We start from the raw sequence: 27,971 nt of genomic DNA on the forward strand, positions 1-27,971 counted from the left end.
TTTTGAGCAACCAAACAGAACTCTTATTGAGTTAATTGAAAGTGGAGATAAGGACTTGGCAGAGCTTTAATGGTACTCACATACAGCCTTTAGAGCTGGTATCTGAAAGGCCAAAAAGGATCTAGCCTTTACAATTATATTATTTCTAAGATTCTTTTTACAGAGAAAAGAACAGTGAAATTTCCTGTGTTTATTTTCATGAATACATTTGCTTTACAGGAATTCTGTTTTCGTCATGTTGTATTTCCAGTGCTGGTGGAGCTGAAAATTTTTGCTGCTTGGTGCGAGCATGTATAAAAGGAATGACTTCATGGCCAATGTGATGGTCGCCTCTGCTACTCCAGAGGTACAGTTCACTGTTGTTTTTTTGTTTTGTTTTGATTTTTGTTTTAATTGTATTGTTTCATCTCCATTACCAAAACAAAATGTTTGGTTTGTTTCAAAATTTGGAGAAGCCCTTTTACACTGTAGGTCGTGTCAGTTGTGTTTCTTACGAATGGTGTAAAATCTCTGGTAGTGTTCAAGAGGCATCTGGGTGAGCTGCTGCAAGATATGCTTTAGTAGCTTAGTGGGTAGTAATGATGGTAGGAGGATGGTTGGACTAGATGATCTTGTAGGTCCTTTCCAACCATGTGATTCTTTGGTTTGCTGATTCTGTGATTAATATTTGACAACATGGTAATTTGAGCTCCGTGGTTCTGAGCCTATTCTTTTGTTATTGTTGATAATGACAATTACTGATTTAGATTAATTTTAAATAGTGTTTTTCACCGGTTACTGCATAATGTACATTTCTGAAAATACCAGTATTTGTTAACAAGATAAGAACAATGTAGCATACCACCTAGATAGAGACGAATATATATTCCGTCTAGTTGGTTTTCTTTTTTGGGGGAAGAAATTTACTAGTCTACTAGTAGACTGTAAGATGGTGTTCATTTTAATCCTTTGTATCCTTTGAAGACCACACGACAAACCAAGTGATTTATATGATCTGTGTACAGATGGTAAGCTGTGTTTGTTAGGTTCAAGATAGCCAACTGAAGACTGTTAGAAATTAGTTATCCCACTGAATTTCTCTTTTTTTACCCAATAAAGCACGTTTTAAATGTATGATTGGGATTACATTTACTTTTTGAATAAGGTAATGTTTTGACGACATTCTTCCCTACTTAAGAAATTCTACTTCTTGTTCCTAAAGAAAGAAGAAGAAACCTAAAGAACTTGTGCATCTTCTGTGCACAAAACTTGATCCCGTTAAAGTGGTTCTCCTAATTTTCATGATGTGAATCAGTTATTTCAGTAGTGAACTTCGAAAGCTATTTAACAAATCAAAAATACATGATACAGCTGTGGCCTGCAGAAGATTTTTCTCAGCTATAATATAAATGCCTTCTCTCAAGATGGGAATAATTTTAAACTGGATGTGTAAACACGGTTCTAGTTTGAAATGTTTCCACTGAATATGAATATTCAATATCCCAAGTTTGCCTTTATGTGACAGCTCTTTTATCTGTATTTCAGACATAGCTTTCAAAAGCTGGAAAATCCATACAGCTAGAATTATATGTTGCTTTAGTTCTTACAGAAGGAAGTTTTCTGAAATATACTGGCAGCATTCACAAACCATGTGAAGCTAAACTTAATAATTTAAAAGTACGAATCTTTTTGAAGTCCATGCTTTTTTGAATAATTTCTTGATTTATTTTTTTTTTAACCAGTCTGCCGATGAGTGTACTTCTTTTTTCTTTGTAGGGTAGTAGCAGCTCAGATTCTCTGGAAGGTCGAAGTTCAGATTATGCCAATAAGAGCTATGATGCTGTTGTATTTGATGTATTAAAAGTGACTCCTGAGGAGTTTGCTGTAAGTAGAAATACTTATTTTGCTTTTATGCATGTATACTCTTTGCGACATGCAGAATATAAAAATCTATTATATGAACTATGTTTCAGGGTCTAATATTTCAGTGCTGAATTGACATAGTATATTTGCTTTCTACTTACAGCTATTTGATTTTTTTCCCAATGTTTCAGAAAATAGTACACTTATAATAATACATAATGCTAGGTATGTGTAGTTCTGTTGTTTTTTGTTTGCTTGTTTGTTTGTTCTAATTGAAACCACAAATACTCATATTTTCTAGTGATACATCAGTTTCTCAGAAAAATCTGCTTCTTAAAAACAGTAACAAAACTTCGTAGTCATTAATGCTAAGTTTTCAGTACCAAACAGAAAGCAGAGCTGCTGATTTAGCGTGAGTCTGTGTAGTTTTCATGGTTTGTCTCTTATTGTGTAATTTGCATGTTAACTTTCTGGGGAACCAGAAGGAGTGAGGACGACAGTTACTGAACCTCCTTCAGTGTTTCTGTGAATATTCTGATCATCAAAACAGTGTTCCATTCATTTGTCTTAAGATCATACCTGTAATGCCACCTTCGCAAAAAAGATGTGGAGGTGTTCAAAGCCAGGTTGGATGGGGCCCTGGGCAGCCTGGTCTAGTATTACATATGGAGGTTGATGACCCTGCCTGTGGCAGTGGGGTTGGAGCTTGATGATGCCTGAGGTTCCTTCCAATCCAAGCCATTTTAGTATTCTATAATAATATGGCTACATTACTCCTGTACGTTTGTCACTTTAGAAAAAAGTGACAGGCAAATAATTTTTCCTGCCATTTCTGTTATGTCAGTAAGTGCACAAACCCTTTAGACTCTGAGAAACCTTGTTTTAGTTCTTGCTACAGGTACTGAAAGCCATCACGTAGTTGCAGCAGTTAAATGTAAAAATTTAAATGACTTGTTTCCACTCAGGTGGCGTTCTTGTGGTATGACAGTCTGTATGGGGTGGCCTAATTCTGGGCTGATCATTTCTAGTCTGTGGAGAAAATACTACTGTATGTTTGAAGGGCCATATCAGGCAGATGTAAACATGTAATTGTTAACTCTTCATATAGGATGAATTAAAATTCTATCTTTATTGCAGAGCCAAATTACATTAATGGATATGCCAGTATTTAAAGCTATACAGCCCGAGGTAGGTTGTTTTTTTTTTGTTTTGTTTTGTTTTTTTTACTGTTTACATCTTTGGGTGCTGTGGAAATGTAACCATTTATGTAAAGCTGTTTCAATTTGAAACACTCAACTTCTTGCACTCTGCTAGCACTGTATCTAATATCTAATAATCCAACCTGGTTTACTTTGATTTGTCATCTGTCTTCAAAGGAGACAGCTGTGCTTTTTTACAAGCCCTACTATATGTGGATGTTTATTTAAAAAAAAAAATAATTAAAAAAAAGTCAAAATGGACTACTCTCCTTTTTGAATTTGTCAGTTCATGTTTCACCTGTGGAAGGCTTAAATGGTGAGAGATAGAGATGGAAAATATGTTGGAACTTGAAACGCTTTTTCTGGTGCTCATGCAGTGACGTGTAGCCATCTGTATGTGGGGAAATTGCTCAGTGCGTACAGAGTGATTTTTGGAGATGGGGTGTTTGTTGACTCTCTGCCTCTTGGTGTGAAGGCCTCTAAAGTTAATAGCACGTGTTTGGAAAGTTGAGTAACATGATTTAAACTGAAATTTGTGACTCCAGAAACAAAAGAAATCATTTAGATCTGGTGTTAGGGAGAACTCATTTTTCAGTATGTACATACAGACCTCTTGTCAGATCTGTGTTAAGACTGTATAGATAGATATGTGGTAACTTGAGTCTGTAGTTAAAAAGAGGCAGGCTAAATATATCTGAAATTGCCAGAAGTAACTACAGGAAAATGAACACTTTCTGGCAAAATCTAATATATAGTTATCACTACAAGTTTCTTCTGCGTAGTAGTTAATTTACTGAGAAAATCATTCCTTGTATTGTTTTTTAGATCTTCTGTTAATTTTATACTTCTAAGAAGAATTTTGGCAATCTATTTTGCTATTTATATGAGAGTATATTTTGCTGTACATTCTTCTTTCTATTTTGAACTGGATTGACTTTAAATTAGTCTCTGTGATGAAAGAGCATTTAAAAATGCTTCTTTGATTGCGATTAAACTGTGCCATGCTGGCAATCTCTTGCTTTATTAGCACCAAAGTACTATTATTAAGTACTTACCACACTTCAGTCAAGTCTGGCTAAACTCTTTTGTCTTAAAAAAAACAAACCAAAAAGGCAAGGAAAAAAAAAAAAATATGAAGAGAAAAAAAAAAAGAAAACCCACCTATAACCCAAACCTTTAAAGACTTTTACTCGTCCAGCATTCAAATTATGGATTCTTTGAGTCTGAATATCGCTTACAGAGATTTCAGTTTTTATCTTTTATTTTGTAACAGTTATAAACATTGCTACTACAGTTGTAAATTTGTGTTCTTTAAATCGTTTAGATCTTGTATTTTAATAAAACAAATTAGAGAGTGAGCATGCTAAACTGATATATTCATGAAAGTTTTACTAACTTGTAATAATGAGGATGACAGTTAGGAATAGTAGCTAAATTAACCATCTCATGTTGCACAATTCTACTGTGTCTCGTAAAAAAAAAAAAACAAAAACAAAACAAACCAGCACAACATAATTCTTCAATTGTAATATTGCTTACTGGTATGTTCAGCTTTAACTTCCAGTTCGAAGTAATTAAAATTAGAAATTAACTATGTCTTTTACTCTTTTGTCCCCTGATTTTCTTCTACAGGGTAACCCTGGACTAAGTCAAGTGCATAATTAAATTTCAGAGACATCAGTTGTGACTACCTGCTTAGTGTCCCTTTGTGTGAATATTAATAATTACATTTTTTTTCTCAGTAGCAGGAGTATATGTGAATCGTGTCAAATATGTGTATCAGGAAAAGACAGAAGTGTTTGGTTAGACTAGTTTTCATGAGTGATGCCTTGGATTGTTTTAGCAGTACATGATAGATCTCGTGTCAGTTTTCTGTACTTTTTTACATTTTCAAACATACTGACTTTGAGGGCTTTTTGTTTCCCAGGAACTAGCCAGCTGTGGGTGGAATAAGAAAGAAAAGCATATCCTGGCTCCAAATATTGTTGCCTTCACTAGGAGGTTTAACCAGGTAAATAATTTGGTGAATGTGATGAAGTACTGTTTGCCAGCTGTCTTTAATTACAAAGAGAAATAGATCTACTTCTATGAATTAAAATGTAAGAATATTTTTATAAATGAAGATTAAGATTTTTAAATGACAGTTCTCAGTTACTCTGTCCATATTTCTCTGTTGTTCCTGTAGACTTGGTTTCTAATTATTTTTGTCAATGTGTTGTAGAATATTAGCAATTCTTTTCCTTCATTTTCTGTAGCTTACCTATTCCTTTAGCATCACTTCACTTATCTACCTATTTACTATGTCCAGTGGTCATGCTTTTGGGTAGTACGTAGATGAGAACTCTTTTTATCCTATCGTGTTTTCTTCATAGAGCCTCACGGTAATTTACAAATGTCTTAGGCAGTAAAGTCCTTTACTGTAAATAAATTCAGTTGTATGTTTTTACTTTATAGGTCAGTTTTTGGGTTGTACGAGAAATATTAACAGCACAGACATTAAAAATAAGGGCAGAAATACTGAGCCATTTTGTGAAAACTGCAAAAGTGAGTGCATGTTTATTGTACTATAATCTAAAATTTTATTTGTGACCCTGTCATAATTAATACGATCAACATCTTTGGCTGACGTTTTTGGCCTGCTTAAATATTTAATTTCCAGAAGTATACTGATACATTAATGTGCATTTTCAAGAACACTAAATCAAGTGGTTATTTTGTATTTCATATTTTCTGGTAACTTGTTATCACTTCATCTCTCTGCCGCCTTATGTCCACTGGTTTTGGGTAATATACAGACAAGAACTTTTAAATTTTCCTACCGTGTTTTCTTCATGCAGCATCATGAGAATCATACATACAAATTAGATGAAGTTATTGTTTTGGGAGATATTTTGAAAAAATGCAACTGTTAAAGAAATCTTTAGATTTCCATTCATTGATAGCATTGGATGATTTTTTTTGTTTGAAGACATTGATGAAAACTCTATTTTATAAAGGCAACTTTGAGATAAATTAATCCTGCTTTGTTTTTTTACATACTAAAACTTACTACTTTTCTTTCTTTCTTCTTCTGTAACAGAAGCTTCTAGAGCTGAATAATCTCCATTCTCTTATGTCTGTGGTGTCAGCATTGCAAAGTGCACCCATTTTCAGACTGACCAAAACCTGGGCTGTGAGTTATCCCTTGACTGTTGTCTTTTCTTTCTTGTTTGAATGCTGAATTTTTCTGAATTCTATGAATTATTTTGTGCTCTGGGAGAAGACACTCAACATTCTTAGTCTTCTGGGTTTGTGGTGGGTTTGCTTTTAGTGTGTTTGAAAGCAGCACTGCCTTACATCGATTTCTGTGTTGGTTTGTTAACTGTGTTAGTTACTTAACTGTGTGGTCTGTGTTGTTCCAAAATTGCAGAAAGCCTCAGGGCTTCTGCCAATAGTGTTGTACAGCAGCGAGTGTACAGTGTGACAATTCTCCATTCACTCTAACACAGTTGGCTTTTAAATTATCTTAAAAATACTGCTGGCAGATCTAAAAACAAATGAAATTGAGAATGTGTTTTATAGCTATGCTTGCATATGTTATGTTTATGGTTTAATCTTTTGTTGCATTAGTATACTTTGCATTACTGCATAGTTTTCCAATTTGCTGTAGTAAGTCCAGTAATATAAACAAGAACTACTTGTTCCTGTTTGTACTCTAAAATTCAAAAGATTTTTAGCAATTCTAATAAACTATGAAAATTTTGAAGACTGTAAATAATGTACGTTTTTTCCTCTAAAATTTTAGTACTGCTCAGATGATTCAAAACTCCATAGTAGTGATATGTAGATTATTGATAATAATCAGAAATAATGATGGTATTTTTCGTAGCTTAAGATTATTTTTTTTAAAATTAACAGCAGCACTTTTTCAAACATGCTACTGTGGGTGATAATCAGTTGAATTTTAATTTGACTATAGTATGGGTGATTCAGGTAAGTATTTGTTTGTCTTTGTACAGATTCCTTGTTTTAAATCTGCATAATCTTCATTTTTTTTCTATGTAGCTGTTGAATCGCAAAGACAAGGCCACTTTTGAGAAGTTAGACTACTTACTTTCTAAAGAGGACAATTATAAAAGAACACGAGAGTACATCAGAAGCTTAAAAATGGTTCCAAGTATTCCATATTTAGGTGAGTGTGAAAATTTAGCTTATTTATTTGTAGCTCGTTTTCTCAAAAATCGATGTACAGTGCTATTTACCTGAAGGATACTGCATGTAGTTACACCTCCCTTCGTTTCATGAGATTTTGTGAGACCTGATGGAGTTTTTTTAAGCTATATTCTGACTTATTCTGTGCATTACCAACGTCTGGAACTCAAAGTATGTCTTTGTTTAAATGTGTATTTGAAGTCATCAGAATATACAAGAGCACTGTTTCAGAAATGCCTTCTGAGTACAGCATGAGTACCTCATTCATGTAGCTTTCTATTTTTTGCTGGGCTGTTTTAATTTAGATACGCTGTAATTTGGTACCTCTAAGCTGTAGTTACTTTGTGTCAGTTTCTTGTAAATATGTTGAAATGGGGAGCAAACTGCAATGCCATTTTACATGATTGACTTGTTTTTTCAGTAACTCCCTTTTTTCTTCATGTAGACACTTCCCTTACTGCTCTTTTGACTTGCAGTTCCTGCAAAATACTGAAGTGTGCCAGCATTCCTGAAGAGCACCCCAAAAGTACAGATTCCTGTTAAACAAAGCCATTCTTTGTGCTGGAGTGTCTTCAAACTGCTGTTGTGTTTTGTTTGTTTTTGAAGAAAGAAATCAATCTCTGAAATATTTAATCATGTATTTTGAAAGCAATTACGTATTGTAACTGAAACAGTAAGATAATTACTGTAATTATTTTCTAGCGCCCAAGAAAAGACGAATACAATGCTTTTTTATTTATTTTTTTTTTAATGCATATAAAAAGCTGAATATTGCAGCTCTCCAGTACTTAAAGGGAGATTATAAATAGGAGAAAGACCAACTTTTACATGGTCGGATACTGGTGGCACTTTAATTTAAAAGAGGGAAGATTTAATTACACAGTAGGTGGAAATCTTTTACTGGGAGGATGGAACAAGCTTCCTGGAGTTGTGGATGCCCTGTTGCTGGAAGTGCCCAAGACCAGGCTGGATGGGACCCTTGGCAGCCTGATCTGGTGGGTGGCACCCCCCCACAGGAGGAGGGGGGTGCTAAAAGAATTAGATGGCTTTGTTTTTTTTAATTTATTATTTTGGTATTAGACCCAAATCACACTTTTACTTTTTCTCCTCTACTATCAAGATGTGTACATTATCTCTTTGATCAAGAAAATGTGCAAATAATATTTTAAAATAACACCTTCAACGAAGACTGAGATGTTCTGTCATTTGCATAACTTGCAGATTTGGAAAAACGTGTCCAATTTGCATTATTATTATTATTATAAATTCATGTGAGAGTGTTGTTATGTCAGCTGAAAGTGTTGGGGAGGGAGAGCGAAGTTTCTGTAGCTAGACAGTTCTTTAAAACTTTTTCTTCCTCATATTCTTTTCCAGGGAGGAAAGGTGTAGCATAGCTAAGTGCTGTTTTAGAACTTCGCTTGCCTAAAGCTTTTTTTTTTTCTCCTCGGACTTTGTATCTCCAAGGTTAAATCACACCTTCCCACACTGACTTCTGTGTTTTATCTAGACAAAACTCTGGGGTAATTACTCAGGTTTTAAGTAACATGGTTAGGGAATATGGTCATTTTAACAGAAGACTGTCAGCCTAGCCATAGGTTTAAAGCTTGTCTTGAGTATATGCTATGGAGATGCATCTGTAGCAGTATTTACTTCTACAGAAAAGCACCTGTAATAGTAAACTCAGGTTTTAAAAGTTGACAAGCACTGTAGAGTAGTCATTTACCAACAAGAAGTAGTTCTTCCAGACTAACAGATACATGGCTAATGTTCCCACTGTATGTGTAGGAGGTGTGTTGTGCTCCTCTACTGTGTATGTGTTATCGTGGCATGTTACCAAGGGAGGACAAGAGAAGCGTCGAGTGTGAATGTGATCTAAGGATGTTGCAAAGCTAAAATATTTTCAGGAAACTGATTGTTTAGTCATAGATATATGAGGAATTGAATATACATAAAAACCATGTGTATTAAAGAAGTTTGAAGTGGCTCTTCTGAGGTTGGTGTCAATCTATTTCACGCATTTGTTCTGACAAAAATACTGGTTAGTGCAGATATCAATAGGAATTGCAGTGTTTTAATGTTCTAATCTGAATCGTTGAAGCACTGTGGTCAAGCTGTAGGGCCCGGAGGGGTATGTAGTGTCTCTTTTCAGAAGGTTAATTGTTTTCCAGAGTGTAATAGATAAACCAGTGGAAGATAAAGCTTGAATGGTACTTGAAGCTTGTAATTTGTGGCCTACCAAACGCTTCTATTCGCTGGGATGTATAGAAATTCAGCATTTTTTTTCTCAGCTAGAAGTCACTTTATTTTTTGCCATATTTAGGCATTCCATGCATGACTAGCTGCATAGCGGAGTTTATGTGAATCATGAGGCAGAATTTTGTGAAATTAAATAATTTGTCTTTTCTGTGAGTAACCTGAACTAAAACAAGATGAAATCTGAGTGTCAAAATAGCATTTTTTGCTTTATTAAAGGATTACAATGTTACTGGGGTAATCTTATTTATAAAAAACCCTGCTTTCAGCTATATACAGCATATGCTACTTCACACATCAGTTTAATGCACATCATAACTTTGTAAAGAAGTGATGAGGTAAAGAGGGAAAAGATGTGCAAACAGAACACCTAGTGTCTTGCAGGCTTACTAAAAGATGTACTGAATTTCCAGGAGCTTTTGCTTTCCCTCATACATGCATTCCTTAGCCTACATTTTTCATGGTAGTCTCTGTTTTGAAGGGGTGTTGTAACAATCTTTTAGAAACTTATCACAGAAGAATATTAGAATTATACCAGTCCATGTATCATAGTTGTTACTAAACTGTAAATATAGATGAATAAATCTGTATAATGATTTGACATCAATATTATTGTGAAATATGGCAAATAACTGTTCATGGCTACAGGTAACTTCGTTATATAACTTTTATCTTGTGGTTAAGAATATTAAATAGCTTATATATTGGTATCCCTTATTTGCCTGCAAAGTTGGATAATCAATTTTTATCCAGCCATTTCTGATCACAGAGCCTATACAGCAGGTAATGACTGAAGACTGGTGCAAAATATTGTCGCAGTTGTATAGAGTAGTGTAACACATTGGCAGTACAGCGTGTTATATCCATAGTAAATCTGGATTAGTTTACTTGTGCAGCTATTTCATTTGGTTAAAAAATAAAAAAAAAACATCTAAAATACTTGAATCAGATATGAATTCTGATTTATAGGAACAGATTGTTAAAATGCTCAGAGTGAAGGGGAAAGACTGGATTTATCACAACAGTTATATTCAAGTCATACAGTACTAATTTTATTAATGTAAATTAACAAAGATTAAATTAGAATAATCACACTACTGTACATACGCCAGCTACCTAGTTCAAAGGATATGATTTCCTGTGTCAAGTAGTTACTCATAATAATAATAAAACTCTTGCTGTACAGTTTTTAAATTGAGAATATTTATACATAATATAACATTCAAAAATATTTAAATGTTGTGGCAGTATTTTTAGCATCCAAATTTAATTTACAGGGAATAAAAAACAGAAAATCTATCTACAGTCTATCTCGCATGTCAATTCTAAAAGGCATAATATAACAGCTTTTAGTATAAAGAGGGGTTCTGAGTTTTATGTCACTTTCTTTTTTCTTCATCTTTTATTTTCCTGGAATGATTCTTGGAAACACAATATACAAGCCCTCACATTTTAGCAGTAAATGTACAATATCTTACATTCCTTATTTCTGAAAAGATAATTCCAGGTAATAAAAGTATAGCTTTACATGTTTTTTAAGACAGAATAAGAAAGCTAGCCAAGAGAAAAATTATTTCAGTGGAATGTGTTGGGGTTAGGTCTTATCATCATAACAACTTTCTTCAGTGAGTATGATCCCCCCCGGAATTCAGCCCAGTAAACGCCATCCTGATAACGACTGCGGTAGTGTCCGCCACGATACCAAACTCCATTGAGATTTGAATGAGCGCATGCGTTGTACCACCATCCTCCCTTTTGGTAATGAGCACAATTACCTGTAAAAGAGAGCTCAATTTCAGTCTCAGAAACAAGTATCTTATAGCAAGCAAAAAAGCTCAACAAAAAGCGCATTTTTTTTAACTATGTATTTATCAATGTGTGAACTGTGCAGTGTGTGCAAGGTGAACTGAGCCTTCATCAAGAACCATGTTCTGCAGACAGACTCGCTAGTGTTGCTCTCCTTTGCTGGAAAATCTGTTCCAGTATTGTCTCAAATAACCCTCATAATATGTTTTACAGACTCTTGTTTAATGTAATTTAATACGTATACAATAATGTTTCTGTGAGAATTTTTAATTCAATCAGTATAAGAGTTGGTTGACACATCAGTTTGTCAGTTTCTGCTTCATAAGTTAAATTCTCATTTTAAGAGTTGTCAGTTATTAAGTTTTATCTTTTGTGTACAGCCACAATTTATTACGCAAGAGACCAAAAGAGACCTTGTTACCTGTGTATACATCGTGGTCCCGGTCCAACGTGGTGAACTGTTTACCATTGTGCCAAGTGAAAGAGTCTCCTGCATTGCCATTGTAGCGTCCCAATCTCAGCTTGTAATACTCACTTTCTGGCTCCAGTCTGAAGCTAGCATACTCAGCAAATACTTTTCGACCTGACCAGTCTTCCATTGTTATGAGCAGTTTATAGTTGCCTTGATTTGTTAACCAATAAATATTTTCTAGGCCGAGCCAATATTCTCCATCTATATTACCAAATCCTTGCTACAAAGGAAGCAAGAGAAGCATGTTAGTACGCGTCTGCTTTATTGGTAAATCTGAATGTATTCTTAAGTGGATAGTAACCTCCTTTTTAAGTAAGCAGTTGGACAGACTCTAAACCCATCTTTTAAGTTACTTTACCGGTAACTTTTAGAGGGTAGAAGACATTAAACTTCTCACTTGTCCTAACCTTGTATGTCTCCCAGTTTCTGAAAAAGTTGACAGAACCATCCAGCCGTCTTTGAATGACTGTCCAGCCACCGGGGTCATGCCGCTGATCACACCAGACCTGCATAAGTCGGTTTGTGTTTTCTGGTTTTACAAGGTAGATGGAGCTTGTGTCATGGCCATCTTCTAATGCTTGTAGACAGTCTCTCCAGGGTCCTGTGTCAAAACAGTAAGAGTCTGCAGTCATAATGTGATTGAGTATAATTTAAATACAGAGCAGTATTTGAATTGTTAGCGTTTTTCTGTGCTTTTTAGAGTGTATTTTCTTCTGCTGACTAGCACATTTGTTGTTTGTGGCTTTTTTGTGTGTGTGTTATTGAAACTATGGTGTCCACTAAGTCTTTTGAGACATTTTACTGCATTGTAATATTATTGCTGGAATGTTTCACAATGAATTACTGATACTGGTAGATTCTTAAGGCAGCTGAATTCTAATAACGTTGGTTCTATTTTCCAAGAAACCAAATAGGAATTACTCTGTAGGTAAATATTAATATTTTAGAAAAGAGAATGATAAGAAGGAAGGATTGTCAGATTTCTCTTCTGAGCAGTCACTGTGAAGCATGTGTTGCTGCTAAAAGTATCTTCCTTTTAAAATTATTTCAGTTGATCTACTTTTTTTTTCGTAAATCATTGTCCAACACTGAAAGTGGAAGGGCTAACCTTGTACTTAGTAAATGAAGTAGTAATAAATTAGCTTCATGGAATTGTCACTGTTTTCTCTTGGTGGTGGTGGTGTTTTTTTTTTTTTTTGTCTTTTTAACAAAATCTGAAGTCAGTGTACCAGAAGACAATCCAGATTTTTGATCTGTGGCAATACTGTGTTCTTATTTCCTCTGTCATGCTCACAGATTGCAATTAGAGTATTCCTGCTAGGCTACTTCTCTATTTCTGTTGTGGCTAACTGTTCAGATTTCTGGAGATGCTTATGTAGATGCAGTATTCTGGGACACAGAGGTAGAAGGAGATAAGTGTAACGAGTGCTGGTAATTTATATTGCTCTTGTTTATTTTATCACTTTTAATCAGTCTTCCCGCTGTTGAAGTGTTAGAAATCAGATTTATTATGCATTTTTCACCCCTGCATCCTTATATTTAACCGAACAGAGTATGTTCTTTTCAAATTTGGTGACCCTGGCACAGGCTGTCTAGTGAAGCTGTGGATGTCCCATCCCTTGAAGTGTCTGAGGCCAAGCTGGATGGGGCTTTGGGCAGCCTGATCAGGTGCTGGGCAACCCAAGGAGGGAGTGTTGGAACTGGATCATCTTTAAGGTGCCATCCAACTCAGGTCATTATGTGATCCTCATCCTAACATGTTTTGTAAGCTTTTAGCTGTACCAAACAAGTCTAAGGAGCAGTTTTCTCAAACAGGCTATTGAAGTTTTACTTGGAATTCATATTTTGCTTAGTAGAATATTTAGTAAAATACAATTATAGTTATTTTGAACAATTTCTAGAGCTGGCCTTAGGTTACTTACTGGCTATTTACTGATTCTTCTACATAATTTCTTAGTATTGTGTACTTATTCAGTATTTTGCAGAAGTGATTAATCCAGATTGCCCTTTTTGTCATGAGTGAGAAGCAGGAACAAATAAAAACATGAAGTGAACAATTTATGAGTATTTGCGTTTAGAAGGTGAAATCCTTTTGCACAGAATCAAAACCAAGGGTTTTTGTTGGTTTTTTTTTCAGTTGTTTAATAAATAGTTTAATTTATTTAAAGTTTTTATGTTTTCATGTATTTGTAGATTTTTTTTTTAATGTTATGCTTATCCATGGAGTTGAGTAAATTTCAGTTGTATTTTGAGTTCTGGAGCTCTGTACTTATCTACATACTACTTTATCAATTATTTTCTTGTGGGAGGTACTGAGCCAGCAGTAACAGATATTGCCATTATATGGGAGAGAAATAAAAGCAATTGTGTGAACTTCTTCACACTATATACACTTCTTCACGCTGTACACTTGCTTTCCCTGAAAAGTAAGAATGGTCTTCACTTGAAATACTGAGAGAATCCTGATTTTTTTCAGATCAGTAGTTTTGAAAAAGTCACTTCAAGGGAGCAAAGCAGACCTTTGAGATGTAGTACCTTTGTAATCAATATGTCTTTCAACAGAGAACACACATTTAACATCAGAAGTATTTTTGAGTGGATTTGTAGGATGGAGATGTGTAATGAGACTCTGCATTTATATTACATGAAGACTGTAGTAGTTTTTGATAACTGATAGTCTGACATCTTCAGTATGGCTTTGGACTTGCATCCATTTATGCTCACAGAAATGAAATCTGTCCGAAGATAAGTTGAGGAACATGAAGTACATTTAAAATATGTTTGTAAGTAACTTTGCTAACTCAGCATAATTACTTTTTCCAGCCATGTTGTTTTGTTTTGCATCTGCTTAATTTCTCTCCTCTGTAGTCATTAATTGTTTGGATTGTATTCAGTTGGATGAATGCACTTCTGGCAGTTAAACTGCTTGTTATTTTGCATTATTTAATTATTTGAGACCCGTACAATTTAATTATTAATGAGAAAGAGGATAAATCTTGCTATAAGTATTAACTCCCAGATAACTCCTACCTATCAATGAAAAGTGGATTCTGAAGACAAAACTTTTGTTCTTAAAAGAATTTTATATTAAAGTGGACAGAAAAGTTTCTCTAATCATATTCTATTCTTTGACTTTTAACTGGCGTAATTAAACGGTGCCAAACAGTATTTTTTTCATATGCTTTTCTAATATTCGTTTTAAAAATAAAAAGCAGAGTTGTATGACTTAATTGTATTTTGTCCTTTAAATTTTTCTATTCTTGGCCCGTTATTCATGAGCTGAAAGTGTTCTTCAGATTCATGTAATTCTGCTTTGCGCTATCTTCAGTCTGCAAAATGTTTCACTAAAATGAGTTATGTTTCAAACTTTTACAATTATCTGCCTTTGATAGAACACAGTAGTCATATGTCATGCTTAATAGGTAACTGGAAGCTTGGATTTATGTAGCTTTTAGTTAATTTAAAATCATTGATAGAAATGAAAGAGAATGCGAGATGTGTTTAGAAACAGAATTAACTCAGGAATACGAATCTGACTTTCTGTGCAGGTTATGTGGGTAATTAAATGTTGCTGATCTTTTGATACTTATTGCCCATCTCTTCCAAGGGGTTCCAGGATATTACATTTTTTTCATTATATTTTTAGGAACATTTGACATGGATAAATGTTTAAATGCTTATTATCTAAAATGGACTCAATACTTAAAATACTCTACAAAGTGAAATCACGAAAATGAGACATCTACAGTATTTGAAACTGTATTTCTTATGTCTTGATAGAAGAACATCTTCAGCCTGCTTTTTTTTTCCCCAAGTTGTTATATAATCCCAACTGAATTTAGAAGAAATGCAATATATGCCACTATCCATCTCTTCATTCTTCTATCTATGCTGTATAGATTACACTTATGCATATTGAAATTCCACTTGTAAAATTACAGTTATGGCTTCTAACTTTGTTGCATCTATCACTTTCTATGTGTTTTCTGCATACTCGATATGTTTTTTTGTCAAATACTGTATTTATCTTTTTTCTTTCAAATTAACCCTTCTGCCTTACTTTTTCTCTGTTAAGTAGTTATAGTGCTAAAAAGCAGTTCAGGTAGACAAAATAATGAATGTTAGTGGATTTATTATGGGAATGATTAACAGAGATATTATACATAGCTGTTTATAGGAATTCTCAGATCTTATGTTTCACTTAACAATCAGTTCTAGCCTGGAAAATAAATGTCATGTTGTCTGTAGATTTTTTTGTTTTGTTTTTTAATTGTATGATAATACAAGTTTCTTGCTAATTATTTCAAGTTACTTCCAACTACCTGCTTATCTGCTTGGAGAAGAGTGTACAAGGCTAAAAAAATAAATAAGACAAGGTTTTGGAATTTGTTGGGGACATCTTTTTCATAGATACATAAAATGGGAAATAGACCAAATAAAGAACAGGCTTTACTAAGTTTGAACCTATCAAGCAGGGATGAACTGATTGAAAATTTGAAATGGAAAGCAGTGAAGGCAGTCTTTAATCATGAAATAAGGAAGTCTGTAATTCTTAACAAAGAACAGTAGGATACTAACAAAGAAAATGAGTTCAAATACATCAAACTTCAGCAAATTCAGAAGAGTGTGTAGAGAAAATTATCTAAACAACGCAAAGAGCTTAGAAGTTCATTAAGAAGTATCTGCTGAGGACATTGCAGTGGATTTTTTCTGTTGTAGAAGGCTAAGGAAAACACAAAGTGATGTGGCTAGATCATTAACTTTCTAGTAGCATTGAAAACATGAAGAAAGCTTAAACAGAGTAGATGCTAGGATGATTGTTGATGCACAGTAATAAGTTTAAGATCAAGGGAAAAGATTGATCTGCTTCTTTGTGGTGGAGCAGACCGTTAACAGATTAAAATTAAGTGGCACCTAATACCTTTCTTCCATTTTGCTTTAGTTTTTATTGAGAGGGTCATGTGCTGTTAGATGTTTCACAGAATTAAGGAGCTTTAGCAACGACTGACAACTTGAGAAGTACAAAAAGGACTGGATAAAAATGTGGTCTTTTTTTTTTTTTTTTCTAATGACTGGACAGTTGTGGTGGGTTTTTTGCTTGCGTGGAGGTTTGGTGCAGCCTTTTTTCCCTTTTGTTTTTCCTAGTTCATTCCAGATGCCTATAGCGAACTGGATGAAGCATCCTTCTGGGCATTAATAGTGGTAGGGGCTTTGAGATATGTTTGGAAAATAGAGAACATTCTGGATGATGAGAAAGTATTAAAATGTTCCTTGTCCACCAAAAAGGTCGGGGAGAAGGGAGGAAGATACCCAGGCAAGTATCATGGAGTTCTACCATACTGCAAAGTGACCATGATTCAAAGTGTTTGTCTATGCAAAAAATGAAGATGCTGTATGAAGATAGATCAGCAAAGGTACTATGCATGTGAAATCTGTTCTGTTCTGCTGTGTGATACTACAGCCTCAGCTCAAGTTTGTTGAAGTTCTCTCCTGAACGTGATTCTTCATTTAGACTGTTAGAACATAGGTGGTGATGTGGGTAGTCTTTTGTGGAAGGCAGTTGGTTGTTACTGTAACATCTTGGTTAAGTAATCTTAGTTTACCTTTTTTCCCTGGCCTTGAGAAAGCTACTGAGATTTCTTTATAGTAAAAATAATAGTAATAAAAAAAATAGAATAGCTAGGACTTTAACTATTTTCCTTTTTATATGCTATTCATCTAAAGCAAACTGGTTCCATTACCAGCATCAACAAAAATGTATTTGTTTGTAAAATCGCAGAATCTTAAAATAGTTGTCTTAAAATGTTAAGGACTTAAAAACTTGAGAGTAAAAGCAAACGTAACTTATTTCTTTTTTAAGAAAGAATTAAAGTTTCAGGACAGTGAATTTATCTGCGCTAGGAATAAATAAAATACTATTTTTAAATTCTACTCTTGTCAGTTTTATTAATTCCCACGCTAAAAAATGTTTTAGCTGGAGCTGAGGTTTATAAGATAGTTGTAAACTCTGCAAATAAAGACGTAACAACAAAGACTGAAGCAACCATAAAATAGTTGTTTAAAATGAAGCCACCTATTACCATTTTGTGTTCTTGCGGAAAAAAAGCACAAGTAGGCAGAAAAATAAAAACTGTATTAGAATATCAGTTAAATAGGTTCTTAAATTGTTCATTCCAAAGTCTCGTTTGCTTCACTGGGAGTGTCTTCATTGATTTTGATTAGCTTTTTATTAACTCAAGTGGAATACTGTATCTAGATCTAAGGGCAGCTATTCAAAGGAATTTGAATACCAAATGTTACTTGAATTCAGACTGAAGTCTAAAACTTGTTTAACTCTCCAAATTCACTGTAATCTCTTAGACTGTTCCATTGTCTCATCCACCTACTCATATTTTCCACTTTCTGTTCCCTAATAAAAGCTTTGGAAACAAATCAAACTGATACTGTTAGCGTAAGTTTAGGAAAGTCAGTCTTTAACAATCTGAAATATGAAGCCTGTTGTATCGTGCAGATAGAACTGTGCCCAAAGAATCTTGTGCTAAAAGAAACAGTATTTTAAAAAGACCAGATGATTATCAGTTTATCAGCTACATTTACTTTTTCATACATTGTCAGTTTCTGAGGTATCCTGTCTCATATTGCACATTTTTTTAATATCATGTTTAATAATTTGCACCAGTAACAAATTTGGAAGCAGTTTAACTTCGTTTTTTACACAAGAGATGGCCTTACACCTTTCTATAACCTTAACTAACGATAATATAGTACTAACATAATGACTAAAGAAGTTCTGAGTGACTGTACTGAACTTCTTTTATGCTTAAAAGGAGCATATTAACACTTTTTGCCACAAAGTTCTAAAGTATTTTCATTATGTAGTAGCAACCACAAGTCTGATTGTCCAAGAAAGTGAAAGTCCAGTCGTACTGCAACATTTTAGGCTGTAAGTTCTCCCAAGGGGCTTTTGTCATTTGTACATCTGGTACAGTCAGCTGAATTTATGCAGACTGTGTCAGGTCTTAGAATCTCAATCAATTCAAAATCATTTATTTTGCTAAATATTTCCTACTCCTTATTCTTATAAATTAGTGAAGACATATCAGTAACATTACTTACCGGATGGTTTATCGGTTGAAGTGGGAATACTAGTAACTGCAGGCATGGTTGGTAAGGTAGGTGGCAGAACCTTTAAGTTTTGATCACTCTGAATCTCATTAGTAGATATCTGATTAATCATACGATTGTAAGTAGGAGGCTGGTACACTTTGCTTGGCGGCTGTGGAGTTTGTGGCAGAGGCTTTATGGATGGCATTCTTTGACAGTATTCTTCCAGCTGGTTAATTATTACTGACTGATTATTTGCAATTGACATTAAATGTTGATACTTGTACTCTAAGTCTTTGTATTTGTTTGCAAGCTGCAGCATGTCTGCAGTTTGATTCAAAATCTTATTCTCGAGTTGGGAAAGTTCCAGGGCATTGTCCCGTTTTCGGATAATTTCATGTAATAATTGCATATAGAGTTGTGTGACACGAGAGTTCATATTTCTGCTCTCTTTTCTTAAGAGCTTGACCTCATTAACAATCCCACCATCTACTTCAACCAGTTGTTGAAGAGTTTCTATTTGTCTCTTTTGTTTAAGGAGTTCATTGTTAAGTAACTGTAATTCTTGTTTATTTACCCTGTTTTCAAGGAGAACCTCAGGTTCCTTAGAATTCACACAAATGGCACCTGTCACTCTCTGTTGAGGTACAATAAAGGTGTAAGTACATTTGTCCTGTGGATCACTGGAACGCTTGTATCTGTTCATATAAATGAACTCTTGTTCTCTTTCCTCATCATTGTCTTCAAATTCTTGTGTTTTGCTAGCAGCAGTTCCTACAGCAGCTATGAGCATTAAACAGATGAATTTTGTTGTCATCATGATCCTCTATTTCTGGTCAAATATTCTTCTGCAAAGAACTTCATAAAATCTGTTTTAAAATAAATTTAATGTAAGTAACAAATTGGAAATTCAGTCCATGCTTAAAAAAGAAAATAATAATAATTTGTTCTATAACTTAACATACAGTATAATATTGCATAATAATTAATTTGACTATGAACAGATGAGGTAATTTTCTTGTCCAGTACAAGTTCATGTCAGCTAGAGGGAACGTCATCAGAACTGAGATATTTTGCTATCCTGAGAACTACAGCAGTTAATAGTTGCCAATTTATCTAAAGCCTGTGAAGAATCACAAAACATTAAGTTTGAAATACCAGTCTTTGAAGAGTCCTTACTTCCAAGCAAGTACCACAAAAGTTTCCAAGATTGGCGTTTTCATTTAAATATATACATGTATTAAATATATAATAAAATACATTTTAATTTCCTAGACCTACAAATATAGCTCTTAAATGTAAACAAAAAGTAGGTAAATCTGTTCGAAGTTGTAAAAATATTAAAGAGCTCATTTGCAATATTTTATAACTGCAGAGAGTATTGCTTAGGTGAAATACTACAATTTTAGTTTGGTCAGCTGTATTGAACTTTACAATAAAAATGAGGGGGGAAAAAGTAGAAAAAATTGCACTAGTCCTTAATTAAAACCTCTACCAAATACCTAGTAGAATCTCTTGTTTTTTCCAGACTAGTAATTAGTAATTGATAACTAAAATTTGTGTTTATTGTCTTTTGCATAAATTTACATTTATTCTGGCTCACTGGAATCACTGTCTTTGCACTCAGCCTGATTTTAATGGTCTCTCCTTTCGAAGGGGAGAAATGCATTTAGATGCACATGGGGGACAAAGATGACCCACAGCTAATTAAATCAGCTGCTAGTGTTTACTGACATACTGCTGTAGGTCTATTATGATGAAATTATGCTAACTTCTTTTCTATGAGCAGTTTAATGTTTAAGGTGAAAATTTGAGGCCATCTCACAATCTTTTAAAAATACAACTCAATACTACAGGTTCATAGGCAGCAGTCTTCCAGGAAGTGTGAACTTGGCACTAGTGCTACTACCACGAGTGTGAACATTCTCTTATCAGCTGCATAAATAGATATCATATATTTCGAATAGCTTGGTTAATTTTAGCATTTGTATGTGTGTGTATATACATATATTCTATTTTATACATGTATATATCTCATAGGAACCCCAAGGTTGTAAAAGACCTCCAAGATCATCTACTCCAACTGTCCATCTCCCACCAATATTCCTCCACTAAACCATGTTCTTTAGTACCACATTTAGATGTTTCTTCAGCACCTCCAGAGACAGTGACTCCATAACCTCACCCTCACTGATATCTCATTTCAGTGCCTTACCACACTTTTGGAGATATTTTTCCTAATATCCAACTTGAACCTCTCCTTGTGCAACTTGAGACCATTCCCTCTGCTCCTATTGGTGTTATCTGGGAGAAGAGGTCAGCCCCACACCTTGCTGCAACCTCCTTTCAAGGAGCTGTAGAGGGCAGTAAGGTCTCCCCTGAGCCTTCCCTTCTCCAGACTAAACAATCCCAGCTCACTCAAGCACTCCTCATAAGACTTATTGAGGGGTCTGGAGCACAGCTTCAGAACCTCGATGTCTTATACTGAGGGGCCCAAGACTGACTACAGTACTTGAGGTGCAGCCTCACCAGAACTGAGTACAGAGGGATGATCACCTACCTCCCTGCTCTTGGTGGCAGCACTAATTTTTGATACAAGCTAGGATACCATTGGCCTTCTTGGCCATCTGGACATGCTGCTGTCTCCTGTTTAGTTGAGTGTTGACCAACATGCCCATGTTCATTTCTTCCACAGTCTTCCAGCAGGCTCTAAGCCTGAAGCATTACCTGGAGTATTGTATTTCTATACAGATGGGCTGTTACTGCAAATGTCTCTGGCATAGTAGGTGTAAAATGGACTTTGTTTCGGTGTTTGAATTGAAATACCTTTCTTTCCCTCAAAAAATGCAACTATTCTGACCTGCTGAAAGGATTTGTTTTTTGAGAATAGTTTAAGAAAAAAATGGAATAGAGTTAATTTGCCTCCTCTTAACATTTCAGAGTCATTCAAAATGAAGATAACTGTCAGTCAATGACATCAGCATGATCACAGCATGCTAAAATGCTTCTCTCTCTCATGATCTTGTCTGCATGTCACATTTTTCTAAGGTGCTCTTCCTATAAAAGAAAATGTTGGAAGTAAAAGTACACTTGTAAGAGAATGCTTCACAAACAGAACAAGCAGAAATGTTCTGTTTTCATGTCTTCTGCCAGCAGACTGTTTATGAAACAATGCGATGTCTTTCATTGTTTCTATTTGTTGATTTGAGGGGAAAAAAATTAAAAGTTCAGAATGAAGACTATTTGTTCCATATTATGATTGGCTGTATCAGATAAATAGCTTTTCCTCGTAGTTAGATTCAAACGAACTTCATAATTAATGTGCTTGTTTGCAAAATTCTGAATGATGAGTCTTTTAGGGAGGAAAAAAGCTTGCTAAGGTTAATGGGGAGGGTAGCAAGATAAGCACTTCTAAGGAACGTATTAATGTTTTTGAGTTGCTTCCTCTTTTTTTGAGACTATGAAATTCATAGGACATCAGGATTCCTTCTCGTGAGAGACAGTGATCTTACTTATTACATGTCTAGCACGCTAGCTTTCTATTTTCTTCTGCTGTATTATGCAAAGTAATTGCCTGTACTCTTTTGTCCTTAACTAGTGCTGCTTCTTGCTGATAATTCATTTCTTCCTGTTTTTCTGGCTAAGTCCCGCTCTTTCTCTCTCTCCTTCCTATCAACTTTTCTGCACTGGCCTAGGAGGAAACTGTATGATTGGAATCATGTTCATCACCAGTGCAAAATCCCTCTTAGTTTGCAGATTTTCAACTTTGCCATTGCACAAGAGGGCATTATATACAGGCATGCTTAGAGGTTTGGTGCAAATTTTCTTTGCTGGAAATGTCTTTCTCTTATCAGAACTTCTCCAGCAAACAAGCATGCAATCAAAAACAGGAGAAGTGAAAGAATCACTCTTAGGAAAGGGATGTGCAGTTCTAATTAATAATACAATAGAACTTCTAATTAGAAAAGCTAAGAGAAGTGTAAGCAATTTCACATTTAGATTCTGGCAGCTCAGTAGTTGTGTCCTCCTCAAAACACTGTTTTAGCAGAGTTGAGTTGGTACACTGCCAAGCTCATACTAGCGCAGATGCAACTAAGGTTAGTTTTGTTGATGGTTACCATACTTGGTAGGATTTATTACTCAGATGAAAACTTTGTTTGTTTGTTTTTACCTGTATAACTGCACCTGTACAAAAACTTCTGGCAGCACTACTGTGTTTTATGTTAACTAGGAGCTAAGTGTTTTGGTGATATTTCAAGTTGTAGACCAAATGTTGGTCTACTTATGTATATAGCTGAAAGAAGGTAACAGTGAGTTGGTTTGTTTTCTCATTCATTGTTTGCTCAACTGAGGATGTTTCGTGACCTGCTGAAAAAAGGAAACAAACTTTCTGAAATAGTTATTGAATGCTATAATGCTATAGCTTTTGATTTTTTTTTCCTGTCTTTTAAATGGAAAAAGCAAATAAAATCATTATTTGGCTTTGCTTGGAAATGATTGCTTGTTCTGTACTCTGTCATACTTGAAGAAATTTTGGTTAGTCAAAGTATATATTACTTTCTGATTGCTATGAATTTATTGAAACTTACAGATTATATTTCAATGAGAGTTAAGTATTTTACCATCTGAAATTAACAGCTGCTTCTCATCTTGGACTTCATTACTGCCACAGTCCTGAAATGGTGAAGTTAAAAATATTTCTGTTTGCAAAGTATTACTGTTTGACAAATGTTCAGAGTTGTTTTTCTTTTTTAAATTGGCTTACCTTAAAAGAAAGTGTGAAAGGTAGTAATGTCAACAGTGTGAGTCTTTAAGCTATTGCAGAATGTGCACTTAATTGTAGACATTCCAGCATGTGTACTTTTTTTCCGCTGTTTATTCTGATTTCAGTTGTCTGAAGTAGACACACACATTTGTATTCAATAATTTCTTTTAAGTCTTTCTGAAATATTTCACCTATCTATGTGAGTTTCGTGTGAAAATGAGAGTGAGTGTATATATCTATGAGATGAAAAGTATGACTTGGAATAACATAATAAGGCATAACCGTTTTTTAAAATTCCACCAGTAACCCATCAGTGCTATAGCTGTTCTCTCTTGATGTATTTTTTTAAATAAAATGGACATTTGCAGTGTAACTCTGGAAAGAAAAGGTTTTATGAAAGCCTCTGTATGTATTATCAGTACTTTTGCTCATAGGTCTCAAGTAGTCCTGTAATGTTATTTCAGCTATTGAGAGATTGACCTCTTATCTCAGAAAGTCTGTAGTGTTCTTTTAATACCTACACATTGTGATCCACAAAAACGCAGAGGAAACAGGAAAACCAGTGAATGGTGACTAAGCAGGGAAATCAATTTTCCTTTATTTTGGATTATGAGTCAGTTCAAGGAGGAAATGTTTTGACATTTAAGGAAGACATCACCTGTAATATAGCATTTTTAAGAAATACTATAGCAAAATAATGAGCTCTGTAAATCCTGCGTTGAAGACCTTCCCTTAGACAAATATGGAAAAGAATTGACTGAATTTCATATCAAAATATAAATTTAATCAGCATGTAATTCCTTCTACAGATAGAGTACTTAAAGGAATCAGTAGGCTAAAAGCATTTCAAGTGCTTCTTGCTGCTGTTCCTGTTTTTCTCTATATAGTAAACTGTTATTAAGCTAAAGGACTGTAGGTATGCAAATATCAGGCACTAAGGTATATAAATGTAGCTTCTGTCCAAATGATAAGTGACACTGTATCTACTCTTGGAGAGTGCTTTATGTAAAGGGATTTATAGGGAATTCAGTAACCACTGTTATATGTTTATTCAATACTGTGTAGTTAACTTTACTGCAAAGATAATCTAATTAAAACACTTAACCAATTTGGTTTGAGGAGCTAATACTTAAGATTTTGTCATATGATGAAGATGGTGATTTTTTTTTAAATGTTTTTAATGGTTTGTATATTGCAATTCAGGACCCAAGGATGCAGTTCTTGTTTATCAGGTTTCAGTTATGATAGTCATTATAAAGAAGGTAGTTTTCTACCTGAATTTTACACTTAAGCAGGAGTGTTTGTAACTGTCATAGCAAAATAAAATTCCCCATTTAACTTACGACTTTTAATAACAACTGTTCTTAAAAACTAGTTGCTACCATCTTCCCTCGCTGCTATTCAATTTCCTTAAGAAGGCAGAGTACATACATCATACTTACAAAATTAGTTTCAGAGTTCAGACTTTTATTATTTCTTGTCACCTTTTCTTTTTGGGTGACTGGCAGGGTTCGACATGGCTTTAGTTTCCTTAAAGAATTAAAGAGTGGGCAGATGGGATTTGACGCTGTAAATTTATTCCTGAGTCAGATCAGGATGAACAATTCACAGGACTTACAGTGCAGACTGAACTGCTGAGTTTACGTGCAGGTCTGACATGTCAGAGCTGAATGTACTGATACATCAAAGCTTTTTAGAAGTATCCAGATAAATGGAAAAAAAAATATATATGTGAAAGATGACATGCTTGCTATTTGCACACTGCTAGTATTTTCTGAGATTTCACTGTATGGTTGTTTTGACTTAAAGGAAAAAAAAAAGTTGCAGTTACCCTACATACAGATGAGTTTGATTTGCTTCATTAGTACACACTGTGACAAAATTCAGTTCTGTCAGCTAATCAGTATTTTTTTTTGTATATCGGTCATATTTAGTGTGCTGAGGTTAGCAGTCATTTGGAGGGCTGGCTTTCCCTACACACACTACATGCTGTGTGATATTGTGTGTGGTTTCCTCAAGAATTTAGATGCATGAATGAATGCATAGTTACAAAAGATGTAGTACTAGATCTTATAGCATTTTTGCTTGAAAAGATAAGCTATCTGACCTGATTGTATGTTGACAAATAATTTGAGATGTTTATTCTAGAGAAGAAACATGAAAAACTAACAACAGATCTTCACTGTTTCTTTAATGCTTTTGTGTTTGATGTTGAAAGGGTTTGAAGGATTGAATTATATTAATCTATCAATTTTTCATATAGTCTTCATCTTCGATGTGATTACTTCATTTTTGCTGTATTTGAAGGGGAAGGGACTTCCATCAATACTGCTTTTAGTTCAGAATTAACTCCTACAGTTGATTTTTTTTTTTTTTTCAATGAAAATTACTACTGTACAAAAACCAGAACGCTATATTTTTCAGTTTGGTAAAAGCACAACAGTATGCATGCCACGTGTATTAGGAAAAGTTTTAAGGTTTGATGGAAGTATAATAGGGATAGGAAAGGGCTGACACGTAGTGGCATGCAGTTTCAGTTACAGAAAGGTGATGTAAAAGGAAGTTTAACTCCAAGTTTATTGGGTGGAGTGATTTTTGGTTTTTTGTTACTAGTTAGTTGCTTCCATTCTAAGCCATGCCACGCTTCTGACAGAAACCTATTAGTTGCTTTAGAAGCTTTCACTGTAATGCATTCTGTACTTTCCATGCTTAGCTTTTTTTGTCCATTTAAATTTGTGTTAAAATCTTGGTTCAAAAAACTAGTTCATTATTCTTAAAAGAAGGATTTTAGTCACTGACGGGAATGGATTCGTAACAAAATGCTTTAGAATGACAGTGTCTTCCTGTAGCACTTTTGTTTTGAAATAGTACCAGCTTCTGCAAGAAACTTCATAAAATTATATATCCTTTGCTGCCATGTAACTTTTGCAAGTTTTTGGCAAAAAAAAATAAGGCTTTTTTTAGTTACAAGAAGCATAGATTTTCTTTTGGGATTACCCAAAAGGAATTTCAGTCATTGTTAGTGGATTGTTCTTTGTGCTTTACTAGAGTTCTGTTCTAGACTCAGAATGGAGTTACTGAGAGCACTGCATTTGTTATTACTTCCTTTAGCAGCGGCCTCACCTTATTTTCACTTAATCCGATCACCAGCAAAAAGTATTCAGTGTGTGCACATAGATGTACACTTAGTACATAATAGTCCTTAAACAGATTCATATTTTTGTAAATGTGAACCTTTTTGCTCACGAAAAGTAGTTGGATCACACAGAAAATTTTTACATAAAAATACAGTTGCTATATTGCTTTTTTTTTTAATTGAACTTTACTTTGTAGACTCTTCAAAGTTCCAAGAACTGTTGTGTCTCTTTGATCAGGCGTAAGTATGTGAAAGAATGCAGATTTCATCATTTTTAATACTAGCAGCCCGTTACAAAAGTTACTATAGAAATCAGAATGTCCTAAAAAGTTTGCTGAGAGACGTGCTGCATTCAAAAGCTTTTGCAGCCAGTTTGAAGCACTAAGCCTAAAATAACATGCAGAATTAAATAAGGTAAGATAAATGTCATATTCAAGAAAATAATAGCAATGTAGCTTTTCAGTGCTTGGTTTCATAAAATCTCTCAATTATTTCCACAATGAAATCTGCATGTGCTCATTCTTATTTTGTGAAAATGGAAGAAAAGAGGTTTGTTGCTAGTACTAGAAAGTAGTAGTGTAATGTCTTTGAAAAGCCTTCATTCGCTCACATGCAAACAAATCAGTCTTCGGACACTCAGCATACAAAAACCCTGCATATTTTAGATTTAATCCATTGGTACTATGCATTCTTACCCTGCCTCCTTAGTTGTCTTTCTTCTGTCCTTAGCGAGCTTTCATCAAAGCTGATCAGAACCGCTCGTCCGCAGGAGCCGTGACATCTCACTTGGCTGTTGGTATCAAACACACAACTCTTCTGTGACGGTAGCCTGAAGTCTATAGCTGAATAGCTTTATGTGCTGCGCTGAAGTTGAATAAGCAAATATCTAGACGTTCTACAAAAATATTCCCTCTTCTGTGTTTTTTTTAAAGATTTTTCATAGCTTGGCCATGTGTCTGCACAGTATTACTGTTGAGACACAGGCTTCCTTTTGGTAGGAGAGAACTCGGCATTCTGGTTTTAAAATCGTGAGTTCATCATTTCTTGCAAGGCTGAAGCAGCCTTATTTGAACTTCAGTTCCTTTGTGGGAGACTTACATCTGGGGGGGGGGAAGCACGCAGCAGGCCGACAGGCTCTGGTTGGATGGATGAGCCTTTCCTCCTCCCATTGGCGCTGGGGATCCACAGGCGAAAGGCGCGCGC

The 27,971-nt window shown here is 34.7% G+C and overlaps 2 protein-coding genes across 6 annotated transcripts in view; one reads left to right on the forward strand and one right to left on the reverse strand.

The window, feature by feature from the left end:
- RALGPS1 (Ral GEF with PH domain and SH3 binding motif 1) overlaps positions 1-27,971 on the forward strand; it is a 94,409-nt gene that overhangs the window by 13,277 nt on the left and 53,161 nt on the right. For all 5 annotated transcript variants that reach the window (XR_004161688.1, XM_031556258.1, XM_010721092.3 and 2 more), the window contains 7 exons: positions 220-346; positions 1,756-1,863; positions 2,980-3,030; positions 4,969-5,052; positions 5,496-5,585; positions 6,121-6,213; positions 7,086-7,212. Coding sequence is in view for 4 of the 5 variants with exons in the window: in XM_031556258.1 (XP_031412118.1) it covers positions 290-346; positions 1,756-1,863; positions 2,980-3,030; positions 4,969-5,052; positions 5,496-5,585; positions 6,121-6,213; positions 7,086-7,212 (610 nt within the window). In the remaining variant the exon portion in view is untranslated. The remainder of the gene's footprint in view (positions 1-219; positions 347-1,755; positions 1,864-2,979; positions 3,031-4,968; positions 5,053-5,495; positions 5,586-6,120; positions 6,214-7,085; positions 7,213-27,971) is intronic.
- ANGPTL2 (angiopoietin like 2) lies at positions 10,511-27,857 on the reverse strand. Its single transcript, XM_003211374.4, has 5 exons — positions 27,464-27,857; positions 18,880-19,736; positions 12,171-12,364; positions 11,713-11,983; positions 10,511-11,260 (listed from the first exon to the last, which is right to left on the reverse strand). The coding sequence occupies exons 2-5, from the start codon at positions 19,685-19,687 to the stop codon at positions 11,061-11,063; spliced, it is 1,473 nt and encodes a 490-aa protein (XP_003211422.1). The 5' UTR covers positions 19,688-19,736; positions 27,464-27,857; the 3' UTR covers positions 10,511-11,060.

This window comes from Meleagris gallopavo, chromosome 19 (genome assembly GCF_000146605.3).
Source record: "Meleagris gallopavo isolate NT-WF06-2002-E0010 breed Aviagen turkey brand Nicholas breeding stock chromosome 19, Turkey_5.1, whole genome shotgun sequence".
Classification (NCBI taxonomy): domain Eukaryota; kingdom Metazoa; phylum Chordata; class Aves; order Galliformes; family Phasianidae; genus Meleagris; species Meleagris gallopavo.